Source organism: Cryptotermes secundus, unplaced genomic scaffold (genome assembly GCF_002891405.2).
Source record: "Cryptotermes secundus unplaced genomic scaffold, Csec_1.0 scaffold109, whole genome shotgun sequence".
Lineage (NCBI taxonomy): Eukaryota > Metazoa > Arthropoda > Insecta > Blattodea > Kalotermitidae > Cryptotermes > Cryptotermes secundus.
The window spans coordinates 226,671-241,660 of NW_019737086.1; the positions used below are offsets into that span (position 1 = coordinate 226,671).

The following is a 14,990-nucleotide window of genomic DNA, read 5'->3' on the forward strand; positions in this document are numbered from 1 at the left end:
CTCATGACTCAAGTTACGCGGGTTCAAACCCGGCGGAGGTCGTGGAATTTTTAAGGGCGGAAAAATTCAGGGAACAAGTCCTCCAGGAGGGACTTTAAGCCGTGGGTCCCGTATCGTAGATTTACAGCATGTAAAAGATCCTCATGTCTCTAGGAGACCTCTGAGCAAAATTAGGCAAAAAGTTTCCCACCCAAGTAGTTTCCAATGCCTCCGGTAGATGGGGAAGTTATCGGATACCAATGCCAGTAGAGGGCCGACCTCGCTGGCAGAAAGGGGAGAGTAATCGGGTACCACTGCCAGTAGAGGGCCGACCTCACTGGCAGAAAGGGGAGATAACGGGCACCAATATCGGTAGGGTATGGCGACGGTAGAAATTAAAGGGGGACGTACAATAGACTGTTAGTCGCGGTGCATGGGGAAACCCACCCCCTCGATTATGAATAACTGAACTGAACCCTTTCAGTCAACATACCAATGTAGTGAGTATTAATTCTGTGTTTGTACGTTGTTTGCACAAAGAACACGTGCTCAACATATAATGGGAAGTTGATGTCTGCCCATCTGCATGTAGCATATCCAGAATTGCTTGAAGGAATTCAGTTACTCATGCTGTGAATTAAATGTTTCCAAGTTAATTCACTTTTGGTGCTCAATTGCCGCTTGTAATCCCGTCTTTTAAGGACCTCTCTGAATAAGCATTTTTCGTGAAAGTGGCAGAGCTGACAAGAGAGGGACTGTTGTTGGGATGTTCCTTTATTAGCAGGCTTAGCAGTACCTGAAAGTGGTGATTGCAGCATTCGTGTCATCGCACTACGTTACAGAATCACCTGCTGCATCATAATAATTTTATTGTATATAGAGAAACACAAGTTCTTCCCCTTCTTAAAAGTGTTTTTTTTTATTTTGAGAATACCAGTTGATACTAGGATTTTTCTATCCGTTTTTGTATATGGCATGCTTAAATATTCATTGTAGTACAAATTTCATCTGTTTGATATAATGAGCGTGAATGAAACATAAATCCCAGATATTACTTTCAGTCCCCCTCGTTGGTGGCTCCACCTAATCGTGGTGAGGGGGTTTGAGTATGCCAAGGACCCTGAGAGCTATACCAGCGGTAGCGTAGCTACTGGCAGGGCCTCCCTTGCTGGACAGGTCAAAGGGTAGGCATCAGACGAAGAGAGACACCAAAAACTGATGCCGGAAGCAGCGTCATCAGCAGCGACTTGAAGCACAGAGTAAATAATGCTCGAGATGGTTCAAGTTCGTATAGCAACAGGCGTGACCAGAGTGGTTTGAACGCCTATTGTACTGCGATGTGGAAAGCAAATGGAAAAACTACCACATTATCACTTTTCCTGGATAGTCTCTTTCCAAAACCAGAGATACCATGTATGCGAGATGTTTCATTTGAAGGAGAAAGCTCTAGATCGCATCAAGTGGAGGAACTGTTTTGGAAGAGACTGTGGACCTGTCGTCTTGACAGATTACTGATGAATGAATGAATGAATGAATTACTTTCAGTAGCACTAAAATGTAATTAATTATGCATTACTGTGGGATTTCTTCTATGTGGACCCCTAATGTAGTTACTGTAGTTCTTAACTTTCCTCATAGATCATGAAAAGGCAGCAGTGAATGACTTGTCCCTGCTGCCTGTTGTTAATGGCAGTAAATCTGCTATTTCATCTTGCATAGTGCTTCTTGAAAGCAAAAACAAATGGAGTATGAAACACTGTCACTTTCATTTTTATTTTTCATTAAAAAATAACTAAATGTTAAATTTATTTCTCTTTTCCTTTATGAATCATTTTATGCATACATTAAGGATGTGAACTATGGATCTGATGGTGCAGGGGTAAGGCAGCTAATCCTCCTCAAGTGCAAAAGACAAGCTACATCTAACACTGATATTTTTTTCCTTCCCTCAACACTATCAAGGTCAAAACTTTTTGAACTCTGAACTCTAAGGTCAATATTGCTATCATGCTTCATGACCTTTGGCATCTGCATAGTGATAAAACACTTGATAACATGATACATGTTGGGTTCTCCACAGTGCCAGTGGTCCACAACTTCTGTATTACGTAGGCCGTACCGAAAGTCATAAGCAACTTTTCTTTGCATGCAACCTGGGAACAGCAGACGAAAGAGAGTACGGTGGTAGGTGGAACCAGCTGTTGTGTTAACCTTGAGTGTCTTGTGATGTCAATAGCTTGCATCACGTGACCAGTATCACTCCTAACAAAATGGCCGACAACAATATGTCGTTTCGCCAGCGTGCTGTCATCGAATTTCATGTGAAAGAGGAAATACCTGCTGCAGAAATTCACCAGAGACTTCAGTGTGCTTATGGAAGTGTGTGCATGGGTGCGAGCAGTGTTCAGAGATGGGTGAAACATTTTAAAGATGGGAACACCAGCATTGAAGATGAGCCTCGGAGCGGTTGTCTTCGAACAGCCTCAACTGAACGCAACAAGGAAAGAGTGGATGAGATCATTCAAGATGACAGGCGTGTGACTGTGGACACAGTAGCCCGCAAACTTGGAATAGGGCACAGCGCAGTACAGGAGATGATTGAAAACTTGGGCTATAGGAAAGTTTGTGCTCGTTGGGTTCCGCGGTTATTTACCGAAGACCACGAAGGTCAGCGAAAAGCCAACACCTTAAAACTGCTGCAGAGATGTCAGCATGAAGGCGATGATTTTTTGCTCTGTATTGTGACAGGTGACGAAAGTTGGTTTCACCATTTCGAGCCTGAAACGAAACAGCAGAGTATGGAATGGCACCATTTCCATTCTCCATTAAAAGAGAAGGCAAAGACAGTGCCACCAGCTGCGAAGGTGATGGGCACAGGCTTCTGAAATGCAGAGGGATTTATTCTGGCCGAATTCCTGGAACCTGGACAAACCATCAGTGCTGCTCGTTATGTCCAGATGCTGCACAAGCTCCGTCGTGCATTGCGCGATAAACATCCGAGACGAAACATCATCATCCTGCATGACAACGCTCGCCCCCACGCCCCTCGCCTCACATTGGAAGCAATTGCAAAGATGGGGTGGGAAGTTCTTCCACACCCCTCCTATAGCCCTGATCTGGCACCCTCCGACTACCATCTTTTCGGATTTGTGAAGGATCAGCTCGTGGACGTTTTGAGACAAGGGAGGTAATTTAGAAAGCAGTGCGTCAGTGTCTTTGGATGGCTGGAACGGAATTTTACAGAAGGAATATTCAAGCTCCCAGAACGCTGGGAGAAATGTGTACAAAGAAGTGGCGATTATGTGGAAAAATAAAGAAAGGTCTGTAGATTGAGGTTGTGTATTTGGTTTGTCAATAATAAATCATGTTCCTTTACAAAAAATTGTTGCTCATGACTTTCAGTACGACCCTCGTAGATAATTAGAGTTTTGTAAGTGGCCTGGTGTTCTCACTGGGAAATGGTTCTCAGTTATCTTGAGTTTTTTCAGACTGAGACAATACCTCGAATAGAAGTCTTTCCTTTATTTGTTTTCAGTATAACTAACCCCAAGGAGCATCCTGAACCCAATCAAGATACATTTTAATATACAGTAAACCCTTGTTATATTGGACAAAACCTGGCTATGTACAGTTGTGAAATTTTAGAGCTGGTGAGGAGCTAAGAAAGTTTTGTAGTTATAAAACTATTTCAGACAATATAGATCCCCAATATAAATACCTTAATATAATCATATTTTGTGTTTCTAAGTTTGTTCCATGCATTTACTATGTATCCTATGGTGTACGTCTATGAATGCCCCTTCACTTGCTAATAATGGACATCGGCGATGCGCCCCCTATTACTACGTTATAACCAGGTCTTACTGTATTTTCATTCATGCCAGTCTCATCCCCCTTAATTTTATGACTCTAATACTCCGAGATTTCAGTCCGCAAGCAAACCATACCGACCTAGCGACTGCCGCTTGTCGACGAAGTTTAGTGCCAACTTTAGCGGACGGAGGGTGTCGCGTGGTAAGCACAACGAATCCTCACGGCCGTTAATTTCTGTTTTCTAGACCGGAGTCGCTATTTCCTTGAAAGAGCCCCTCAGTTATCATCAGGAGGCTGAGTGGACCCCGTTCCAGACCCACTACTTCTCAGAAAAAAATCTGGTAACGCCGGGAATCGAACACGGATCTTTGGATCTGTAGCCAGGAACGCTGACCACTAGACCAATAATTCAACTCTATTCAATTCAATTCTTTATTATTTATGTGCCGAGTGAACAGCTGCAAGGTCAATTACAGACAGAGCACAGGGTAGATGCAAGTGATTACATTATGGACAAACACTACATAAAGTCAAAGACAAATTACAGGCAAGCACTGGAGGAAAACACAGTAATGCAGACAAGTAAAGAAACAAATAATAATAATAATAATAATAATAATAATAATAATAATAATAATAATAATTTCAATTAACATAAATCAATAATAGAGACAAGTGAACAAACAAATTATATAACAGAAATAATAATGATTTTATTAACATAAATCTAAGTGTTATTGAGAACTGAGAAATGAAACGTATAAATATTTAATTGAGAAATTAAAAGTATAGATAGTATATAATAATAATAATAATAATAATAATAATAAATAATCTGTGAAATTATAAAATTCCTGATAATGTAATTTTGTCAAAAGACTCCAGTCTCTGTTATTTTCTTATTATGTTATATAAACAAATCTAATTCTTCAGTATTGTGTCTGTTGTTGCAGGAGTCAAGATGAAGACATAGGGGCACCATGGGGCATGGTGTAGCCTATCCCTGACAGCAGCTCTGATAGTACAAGCAGCCATGATGGAGCCACATGCACAAACCATACATCAGCAGGACAATGATATGTACTATCCACCAGCACTGGCATACTTCTTTCATGCATTCCCACATCTCAATATTACCTGTCATCTTGTCAATGCGACCTTTGACCCTGACAGTAATATTTACCTTGAGGTAAGGTCTCACTAATGTAACTGGGCCTGATACAGTTGCATGTTGATAAAAATCTGACCTTTTCCTCTCAGCATACAAAAGTTCACTGTATTAATGCCTTTTTATGTAGATTAAAATATGGGTATCATTTATTGTCACATGTATGAGGGACTATGCCGGTCACGGTAGCCAAGCGGTCTAAGGCATGCGCTGTCTTCGCTTGCTCGGAAGCCGGGATCGTGGGTTCGAATCCCACTCAGGGCATGGATGTTTGTGTGCGTTTTTCTGTGTTTGTCTACAGGTAGAGGCCTTGCGATGAGCTGATCACCCGCCCAAGGAGTCCTACCATATGTGTAAGATCTTGAAAAACCGAAGTGAACGGAGAAGTTCATGGAGGTAGGCCTAGGCCCACTGGGGCTGTAGTGCCTAGGAAAAAAAATGAGGGACTATAGGCAGGGTTTGGATTGGTGAATGGATTTCCAACAGTTCCTCTATTGCTGTGTATGGATTCATTGCCATGAGAACATGTTTGTTTGTGAAGGCGTTACTCAGTAACAGCTGCATATATTTGCATGTTATGAAACTGTTGCCTAGCAGTGGACGCTGTTTAATTGTTTTGTGATTATTACGTAGCATTGTCTCTCTACATGCTACAGTATATTGAAATAAGGACAAATGACAAGTTTTAAAACGTTTCATTTGTGTTAATTTCAGACACATTGGTGCAAGTTTCAGTTGTGGTAGTGTATTTTGTCACTGAGTGTCCCTACCACTGATAAGAATTTGCCCTCTCTTTCCGGTAGTCAGCTGTTGCATCAGCAGTATTAGTACTTTCCCTCACTGGCTACAAATTAAAGTAGCCAATTACATGCTGTTAAAACCCAGACATGTTTCAATCTTACAAGACCCTCCTCAGGGGCTGTACCACATTAAAGGCTATAGGATATCTGAGTCATAAATTTCTTACAGAAAGTTAAAATTAATATAATGTTAAAATTCAGTGGTGTATGCAGTAGTTAGTGTAATTTCATTGACTATGTTGTGTCTGCTATGTTATGTTCCATGTCTCATACTCATTTCTTGGTGATAATGTGGAGCTCTGCAGTTTTGTCATGATTCATGGTAGGTGAAGTACTGAACTTCGCATAGTGGGGGGTGGAGTCCAACTGGGTCCATTTGGCATGTCGGCCACTTATTGGCCTATTGTACCTGCCCTGGGTGATTATGATGATGGAGAATTTGGTGGAATGAAGATTGGCAGGGGAAACCAAAGTACTCGGAGAAAACCTGCCCCAGCACCAATTTGTCCACCACAAATCCCACTTTACCGGACCCGGGCTCGAACCTGGGCCACCGTAGTGGGAAGCCAGCGACTAACCGCTTGAGCTATGGCACGGCCTATTATTATTAGAGGGGGTGGGTTTCCCCATGCACTTAGACCAGTTATTGGTCCATTGTGTGGCCCCCTTTAATTTCTACTGTCGCCATACCCTACCGGTATTGGTGCATGCTATCAGCCCCGTTCAGCCAACGAGGTCGGCCCTCGGTACCTGATATTTCCCCCATCTACCAGAGGCATTGGAAACTACTTGGGCGGGAAACTTGTTGCCTAATTTTGCTTAGAGGTCTCCTAGAGACATGAGGATCTTTTACGTGCCATAAATCTACGACACAGGACCCACGGCTTAAAGTCCCTCCCGGAGGACTTGTTCCCTGAATTTTTCCACCCTTAAAAATTCCACGACCTCCGCCATGTTTGAACCTGCGTACCTTGCGTCGCGAGGTGGGAACGTTACCCCTAGACTACGGAGGCCGCTTATGGCGCGGCCTAAGTACTGAACTTACCAGCTTCAAGCACACAAGCAGAGTCTCTAACCTCTAATCTTATGAGAGGTGACATTGTAAAGAAAAACTGGCGAAGTCCCTGATAAACTATATCTGCAACCTTCCTTTCCAGTTTTGTTTAAACAAGAGTTCTAGAACCTTCGTGAAATGAAGTTGGGTTGATTGCAGACTTCTCTCATCCTGTTAAATCAGATAATGGCCAAATCTCACCCACCCACTCTCTTACTCACTGTCTCACTTGCTCACTCTGGTAGAAGCAGGATGTCATGTGACATTCACACACACAGAAGACACCAATCACAGACTACTCTGCCTTATACAGGATGCTCTTTATATGTTATAAGTATATTATATCTTATTTTTCATGTTAAGTGTCTTAGTCACATTTTTCTTATAACGATTTATCTTCACAGCTGTTTTAGACAACCATATGCAGTTTAATATATAAATCAGTATTTGGTATTTAATGTGGGTCACCCAATTTTATTTTCCATCCCAACCTTTTTATTCACTTTTATTAATAATTTAAAATAGGAGTAATAAGGTTATGGAAATAAAGGTAGAGTTAACAAAAACTAGAACATGGAAGGAGAAGTATTTATGAAGAGAGTGAAAGGGAGAGCGTGGAGTTATGAGACAGCAAAGGAAGGAAGCAGGGACATGTATGATAATAGCATTCAGAGTAGTTAGTCCTCCAGGTGAAGGCTCAACATATGTGTGAATTGTGGTCATAATTGTGTCATGGCCAGGCAGTGGGGAGCCAGCAGCTGTACATTATCTAACCACTTGAGGCAGGTTCTGTCAGGGTGTGAACTATTCATCACCCAGCAAGATCTGATTCTTATGACATAGAGAACAAGGAAGAGAAAGATTTTCCAAAGTCCAACAGAACACTCATATGCTGTATATACTTATATTAAAAAAAAAGAAGTAGATTCAATATAATAAGATGTTAATAATTTAGGAAGAGCTTACCAAATGTAATGTGTAGTGGATGAGCACTCCTGTGTATTCAGGAAGACTGGCTGTCCTCATTGAATTTTCTTAGTTCCTCTCGCTTACAGCGGAGAATAAGGTGAGAATCCAAAATGAGCCAAAGTGCCCTCACTCCACATCATTCTCGTATTATCATTCGCAATTTTGTCATTTCTCGTTCAGCGCCATATTACCAGAGAATGGGATCAAAACAAGAACTGATTTCTTGCATAGATGCTGTAGGGGCTTAATAGAGTCCAAGAAAATTAGGAGGGATAGAAAGTGAATGGGATACACTTGTTTTTTATATTGCTAGTGGGGTGGGACTAAGTCCCTTGTACTGCAGCCACTTCTGGCCTATTGTACCAGCCCCAGATGATAGGTGAGGGTGATTGTGGAGCAATTGGTGGAATGAAGATTGGCAGGGGAAACCGAAGTACTTGGAGAAAACCTGCCCCAGTGCCACTTTGTCCACCACAAATCCCACTTGACCAGACCCGGGATCAAACCTGGGCTGCCACGGTGGGAAGCCTGCGACTAACTGCTTGAGCTATGGCGTGGCCCTTGGGATACACTTGCTTCTGGTCTATGCTGATACTACAGGCTATTAGAGAGGTTTAGATATTTGGAAATGGTGATGACAAATTGAAACTACAATCAGAAAGAATTAAAAGCATATTAAAGTTGGGGAAGATGTACCACTATTTAGTTCAGACTAGTGTGTCTTCCTGCCTTCTGTCAAAAAATTAAAATATACAGAATCATAATTTTACATACTGTTTTGTATGAGTGTGAAATTTCATTCATAAGAAATGATGTGCTTGAACTATCAGAATATAACCAGCATGAACTTCATTAACTTGAGTATTTCATAAATTTTAATCATTCACGTATCACAAACATGAAATATCTGACATTACAAGTTGATAATGGGTTATCAGTGTCAAAGTAGTGTTAGATATATCACAAACTGAAAGCAGTTGGGTGAAAACTTTATTACTACTTGTACCTGTCCTAAAACACATTTCATTGACTCTGTGTACAGTCGCTGGGAATCCTAGGGTCGCTGCCAGCAGCATGGCTCATCCTTACATTACTTGTGTTGCTCATCTACCTGCTGACAAGGTGCTGTGACCGCAAGCCCCGTCCCAAACACAGCATTGTAGTTCTCAAATGGACCCTTGCCATTTTCACTCTTCTGTGCTGGTGGGTATATATTTGAACTCTTGTAATAGTTCCAAAGACAGTGTGAATTTAGAAGCATAATAGTGCATCAAAATGGGCTGTGAAACACACACATGTATCTGTTGTTAATTTTATGGTTGTGAAGGATCAGACCTTATAGTTCAAGAATGAAATGTTTAGACTGATCTGAGGAAGGAAGGAAGTTTCTTAATTTTTTTTTTACAGAGTTTCATGTTCATATCTATTCATTACCAGAGCTTTGCTTATGGATGCCTATATAGTGAAATGCTACATTTGGAGCATAGCTCTGTATGGGGCTGAAACATGGACACTTAGGGCAGTAGATGAGAAACATCTGGAAAGTTTCGAAATGTGGTGTTGGAGAAGGATGGAGGAGATCAGTTGGACCGATTATGTGAGAAATGAAGAAGTGTTAATTAGAGTCAGTGAGCAGAGGAATATCCTACATGAAATAAGAAAACGGAAGGCTAATTGGATTGGTCATGTTTTACGCAGAAACTGCCTTCTAAAAGAAGCTATCGAAGGAAAGATAGATGGGCGGATAGAAGTGACAAGAAGACGTAAGAAGATGCTGGATGACCTTGGGGACAGAAGAGGATACTGTCATTTGAAGGAGAAAACTTGAGATTGCATTAAGTAGAGGAATCGTTTTGGAAGACTGTGGACCTGTCGTCTTGACAGATTACTGATGATGATGATGATGATGATGATGATGATGATGATGAATACTAATTGAACAGTTCCTGTGAATTAGATTCTGAATAACATGCCAGTGAAAAAGTTGTCCTTGCAGTTAACGGTTAAGCACTATGGATTGAAGACATATGAGGGAGTGGATGTATAGATCCACGTATTCTTGACCTCAGCACTAGTTGGAGTTAAGTGGTCAGCTTCAGGTCCCAACTTCTCTTACATTCGATAAAAGAGCCCCTGGTACCCATTGGGTAGGATGTTTGGTGGACCCCAGAACCAGTCTGGATGACATGTAGAGGAGAAAAATGTTATCCTGACCGGGACTCAGACTCTCACCCCTGTACCAACGAGCCTCTAGGCAGTCACTATACTGACAGTGATTTCCCAGCTGGAGTAACATGAACATGCCATTGGTAGTTTTAATTTCCCTGGGTACAAATGAAGATTACAGAATGTGCATGGGGAAAAGTGTAAAATATATAGTGTTGATATAATAGTGAAATTTGTAAAGTGTCTGTCAGTATTTATTTTGTGTCTTATGGCCATATTACAAACTGTAATGGTTCGTTAAGTTTTACTAAAACGTATCTCTGGCATTTACAGGTTGATGAGATAGTGATCGTTATGGTGCTCTGTTGCCAGCTGAAGTGTTTTTGACAAAGTCTATTTTATAGGCAACTTGTGCTGAAAACGTTTCCTCTAGATAGCAGTACTGCTTAATGTATATTGTTATTCTGTCAAGTTCAGTATCTTAGCAAAAATGTCACTGTCTTTCAAGTTGTTGAGATTAGGCTGTATGCTAATTTATGATACAGGTTCAAATTCTTTTGAAATTGCTGGCCAGTTGGCGCTGCTACTTTATACTTGTGGTTTAAAGCATTGTGTCCTCTTATTGCTAAATGTACTAGTTTGTTCTGTGCAAATAAGTGCAGGAATAACTTTGGTGATGAAGGAAAGGATTTAAAATATTGTACATTGTAACAGAACATAATGTTTCAGCTTCTGTGTTTTGCTGACAAAGATTGACTATTGCTGGTGATTACTGTGTAATTTTCACTCAGAGGTGCTGTCATTGCCAACTGAAGTTACATGCAGGACTACGTTTCCTGTATTTTGAACCAGATGAGATCATGCAAGATTTGTGGTGGACAAAGTATCAGTGGGGCAGGCTTTCTCCTGTTTCTCTTGAATGCTTCAGTTTCTAATTCCACCAGCTTTTTCCATATTTGTTAATCAAGCCATCATCAGGGCTATAGAAGCTTGAAACTGACAGGGTCATTAAATAACAAACATACATACTAACTGTATTTTGAAAGTAGTAGTTGGAATCTTTGTTTCAAAATGTAGTTTATTTCATGTGCAGATCAGTTAAGTTCAGATACCCACAATGTGGCCTAATGGGAATTCTCTGAATAAAATGAATTAATGGGCTTTATTGATTGATGATAAATTAAACTTTATTAGATACCTCATATAGATGAAAAGGAACTAGTTTTCTCTAGTTACAAGAATCTTAATAATCCACCATTTGAAGTGATTTCATATTTTCAGGCATGTACAACACCCCCCCTCCAAAAAAAAAAAAAAGAACAAGGAGACTGCACCACATTACTTACCACAGTTTAGGCTGTAATTTGAAGATGGGAGATTTTTCAGATCTGCAGTAGCAGCAGTGGCTGAGTACATGATCTTGCCACTGTGTAGAAGGAGATATACAAATGAGATCATTATTGTCAGCTTCATTTCACATACAGAACATAATTTAATACATTATACTTAATTAAAGCGCTAAGTGTGAGTTTAAGAATGATGTGTAATATGAGAAGGGAATGGTTTCTATGGCACAGTTTATTTTAAGAAAATGTGATTGAAGGGCAAGGTACAGTAGGTAAGAATATGAATGTTGTTTCAGTGCGGCTATTGGTGTTGGGCTCTATGGAAATGATGATGTACACAATGGTCTTGTTCAGTTTGTGTTGGCAACACAGAGCATGGATGACATCATCACTGCAGTGAAAAATCAGGTGAGAAGTTGTCATGGCTTGTCCTATGCTTAGGTTCTTGTATTGTGAAGAAAATTGGGATTTTATGTGAGAAGGAGCTATGAACTGGAATGAAACAAAAGTTTGCTTCTTCTAGATGCCACACAATTACATAACTTCATATAATGTGTGTGCCTTTCATCCACAAGTGAGTAGCATTTTGGTACCTTTGTTTGAATATAAGGGCTCATTCAGAACTCTTTCAATCCATCTGATCCATAATTTTGAATGTAGTTTTTTTTTTTGCATATCTTTCAGTCCAATATGATAAAACAACCACTTCTGCCATCTAGAATCACTTGCAAGAACTTAAAACAAGAACAGCCTAAATGAATGAATAAAGGTAAAGTTGTCTCTGTGCTTAACTAATTAAGCACTACTCCAAGAAGACATGTGGGGAGTGGAAGTATAGATTCATGTATTCTTGACCTCGGCACTAGTTGGAGGTGAGTGGTCAGCTTCATGCCATGGCCGCTTTACCCCTGGGAAAGGGTCGCCAGTACTGATTGTACAGAAATGTGGGTGTATATATTGAATGCAGTGTGTAGAAGTGGGAACATGCTTGTGGAATCTTGGAAATGACAAACACAGAAAAATCTCAAGTAAAGAGTTAAATTGTGGAGCAGAAATGATATGTTACTATAATTTTAAATCTTATGGTTAAATAATATATACATATTCTTCACTTGGAATATTGTGACATAAATAATACATGCATTTTCAATTAATGTTGCCTGTTTTTACTTTGTGCAATTCTAGTTTTAATCCTGACTGATCCCTGACAGTTCATTTATAAAAAGGACAATGTGAAGGAAGTAAAAGCATTTGTGGAGAAATGTTATATAGTACAGTCTGTCAATGTGTGATTGAACAGAACTGGTTACCAAATTTTGTGTTGGTACAGGTATCATCAGAGCTAGATGGCATACTCCATCTTACTTCTGGTAGTATTCTTTTTTTTATTGCTAGTGGGGTGGGTCTAAGTCCCTTGTACTGCAGCCACTTCTGGCCTATTGTACCAGCCCCAGATGATAGGTGAGGGTGATGGTGGAGCAGTTGGTGGAATGAAGATTGGCAAGGGAAACCGAAGTACTCTGAGAAAACCTGTCCCAAAGCCACTTTGTTCACCACAAATCCCACTTGACCAATCCCGGGCTGCCATGGAGGGAAGCCAGCAACTAACTCTTTGAGCTATGGCGTGGCCTACTTCTGATAGCAACTGGCACTTAAAACTTTTTTTTTCANAAAACATAATTTATAATTGCACATCCACTTTCTGTACTTGCAAACCCAAATTTTTATCAGCAGTTCCATCGAGCTTAATGCTACTCTACTCCAGTCCAAACCAGAATGACACCCAAATTCATTATAAACATACAAGTAAAAACTGACTTAAAACTTTTTTTTTCAGCTTCTCTAAGCCGCTCTTTGCATGGCATTCTAAGAGAGACCATGATGATATAATCATCTCACATGTCAGGATAATATTGAAATAAATATTAAAGAAATAGAACGTGAGAAGGTAGATTGGAATTACCTGGCACCGGATCGGGACCAGTGGCAGGTTTGAATGGACCTTCGGGTTTTGTAAAGGGTGAGAAATTTGACTAGCTGAGTAACTATTAGCTTCTGAGGAAAGACTTTGTTCCATGGAATGAGGAGGTTATTAATCTTCTTGTCCTTTTTCTGTACCTATATCCTTAGTACTTTCTTGTTGTTGAATAACCAAAAGAAACTGATATTTGGACAGAAGGTAAGATAGCTGTGGATCTACTGGCTGTTCTATTTGCTTCCCTTCCACCCATGACCACTACCAACATTGTCCCAGTGAAGGACAGTAACACAATCAAGGACAAGAGAGACAACTGTAATAAGATATGTTGGGTATGCAGTAAAGAGGAGAGGAAGAAATATCCTTAACAGACATGCTCGTGTGGTTAGAAATGTAAATATATTATGTTGTATGTAAGTTTTGAGGTTTTCACGGCGATGACAATGAAGAAATTTGTCTTCTGGGTTTAGGCACCGTGTATTCTTCGTTTTGGCCTACGTTTCGGAGGAACATAGCGCCTCCATCTTCAGAGCAGTTGAATAGCTGCGGAGAGAAAACAACTTTCTTCATATTATGTTGTAGTTTATACTTATTCAGCAACTAAGACAACAGGGCTGTGGTCAAGGAAGAAATTCATGTGAAATGCAATGAGTAATATGTAGTAAATAAAATGTTTAGGCAGAACCAGGGAAGAATGATCAGTTAATTCAGCCCAGAAAACACTCCAGATTTGAGCACAACAGATTCTTGGGTTATCAGCCATGTCAATTGGTTAACAATTTCTGATGTTCCAGGAGCCATCTCTGTCCCTGTCATCAACCCTCATGATGGGGGCAGAGGTAGTCCCTGAAATGTTGGTAATTTTTAACCAACTGACATGGCTGGCAATCTGAGAAGATTTTATAAACTTTAGCTACTGTGAGAGCTTTCTATCTTACACTACAGAGATATCCAGAGTAGACTAAGGAGACATTAGCGAAACATAATTTATAATTGCACATCCACTTTCTCTACTTAACAAACCCAAATTTTTATCAGCAGTTCTATCAAGCTTAATGCTACTCTACTCCAGTCCAAACCAGAATGACACCCTAATTCATTATAAACATACAAGTAAAAACTGACTTAAAACTTTTTTGTTGGGGAAGTGAGGGTAAGCAGCAGGCTGAATGGAACCCTCATGTGCCAGTAGGCCCAATAAAAATCTAAACACTGAGCCTTTGCATGCCTCAGAACAAAACTAGTCTTTGTGATATATTGACATGAAGCATGTATATCTGTCCACTACTCTTGACCAACTTGCATAGTGCTTTGTGTGATACATACATACATACATATACATTTGGGTTTCTTTAAAATATTCATAAATGTGCCACCGGCACTGAATATAAAACATGTCAACAAGCAGACAAAACATTGGACACTTATACATTCACAAATAAAATCAATAGCATATATAATCCATACTTGTCAAAAACACATACAATAGTTAAAAGGCAATACAAATTGCAGCAAGTATATATAAGCACAGCCAAGGACATAGTGTTTAGTGAAGTGTGCACTGTCAGACACATCTTTTCCTTAGCTGTAGGTCTTGACAGAAAAGCAAGAATTCCTCAACAGTATAAGAAGGGTTTTGAAGCAATACATCCTTTAGTTTCCCAATAAACTGTTTTTTATTATGTACTAACTCAATTAAAAAATCAGGCAAACTATT

General features: G+C 40.0%; 1 protein-coding gene across 6 annotated transcripts in view; it reads left to right on the forward strand.

Annotated features, from left to right (window-relative positions):
- Nucleotides 1-14,990, forward strand: part of LOC111870031 (protein tweety) — a 72,304-nt gene that overhangs the window by 28,463 nt on the left and 28,851 nt on the right. For all 6 annotated transcript variants that reach the window (XM_023861972.2, XM_033753654.1, XM_023861976.2 and 3 more), the window contains 3 exons: nucleotides 4,746-4,981; nucleotides 8,826-8,986; nucleotides 11,592-11,703. In XM_023861972.2, the coding sequence (XP_023717740.1) occupies nucleotides 4,826-4,981; nucleotides 8,826-8,986; nucleotides 11,592-11,703 (429 nt within the window). In that variant the 5' untranslated portion in view covers nucleotides 4,746-4,825. The remainder of the gene's footprint in view (nucleotides 1-4,745; nucleotides 4,982-8,825; nucleotides 8,987-11,591; nucleotides 11,704-14,990) is intronic.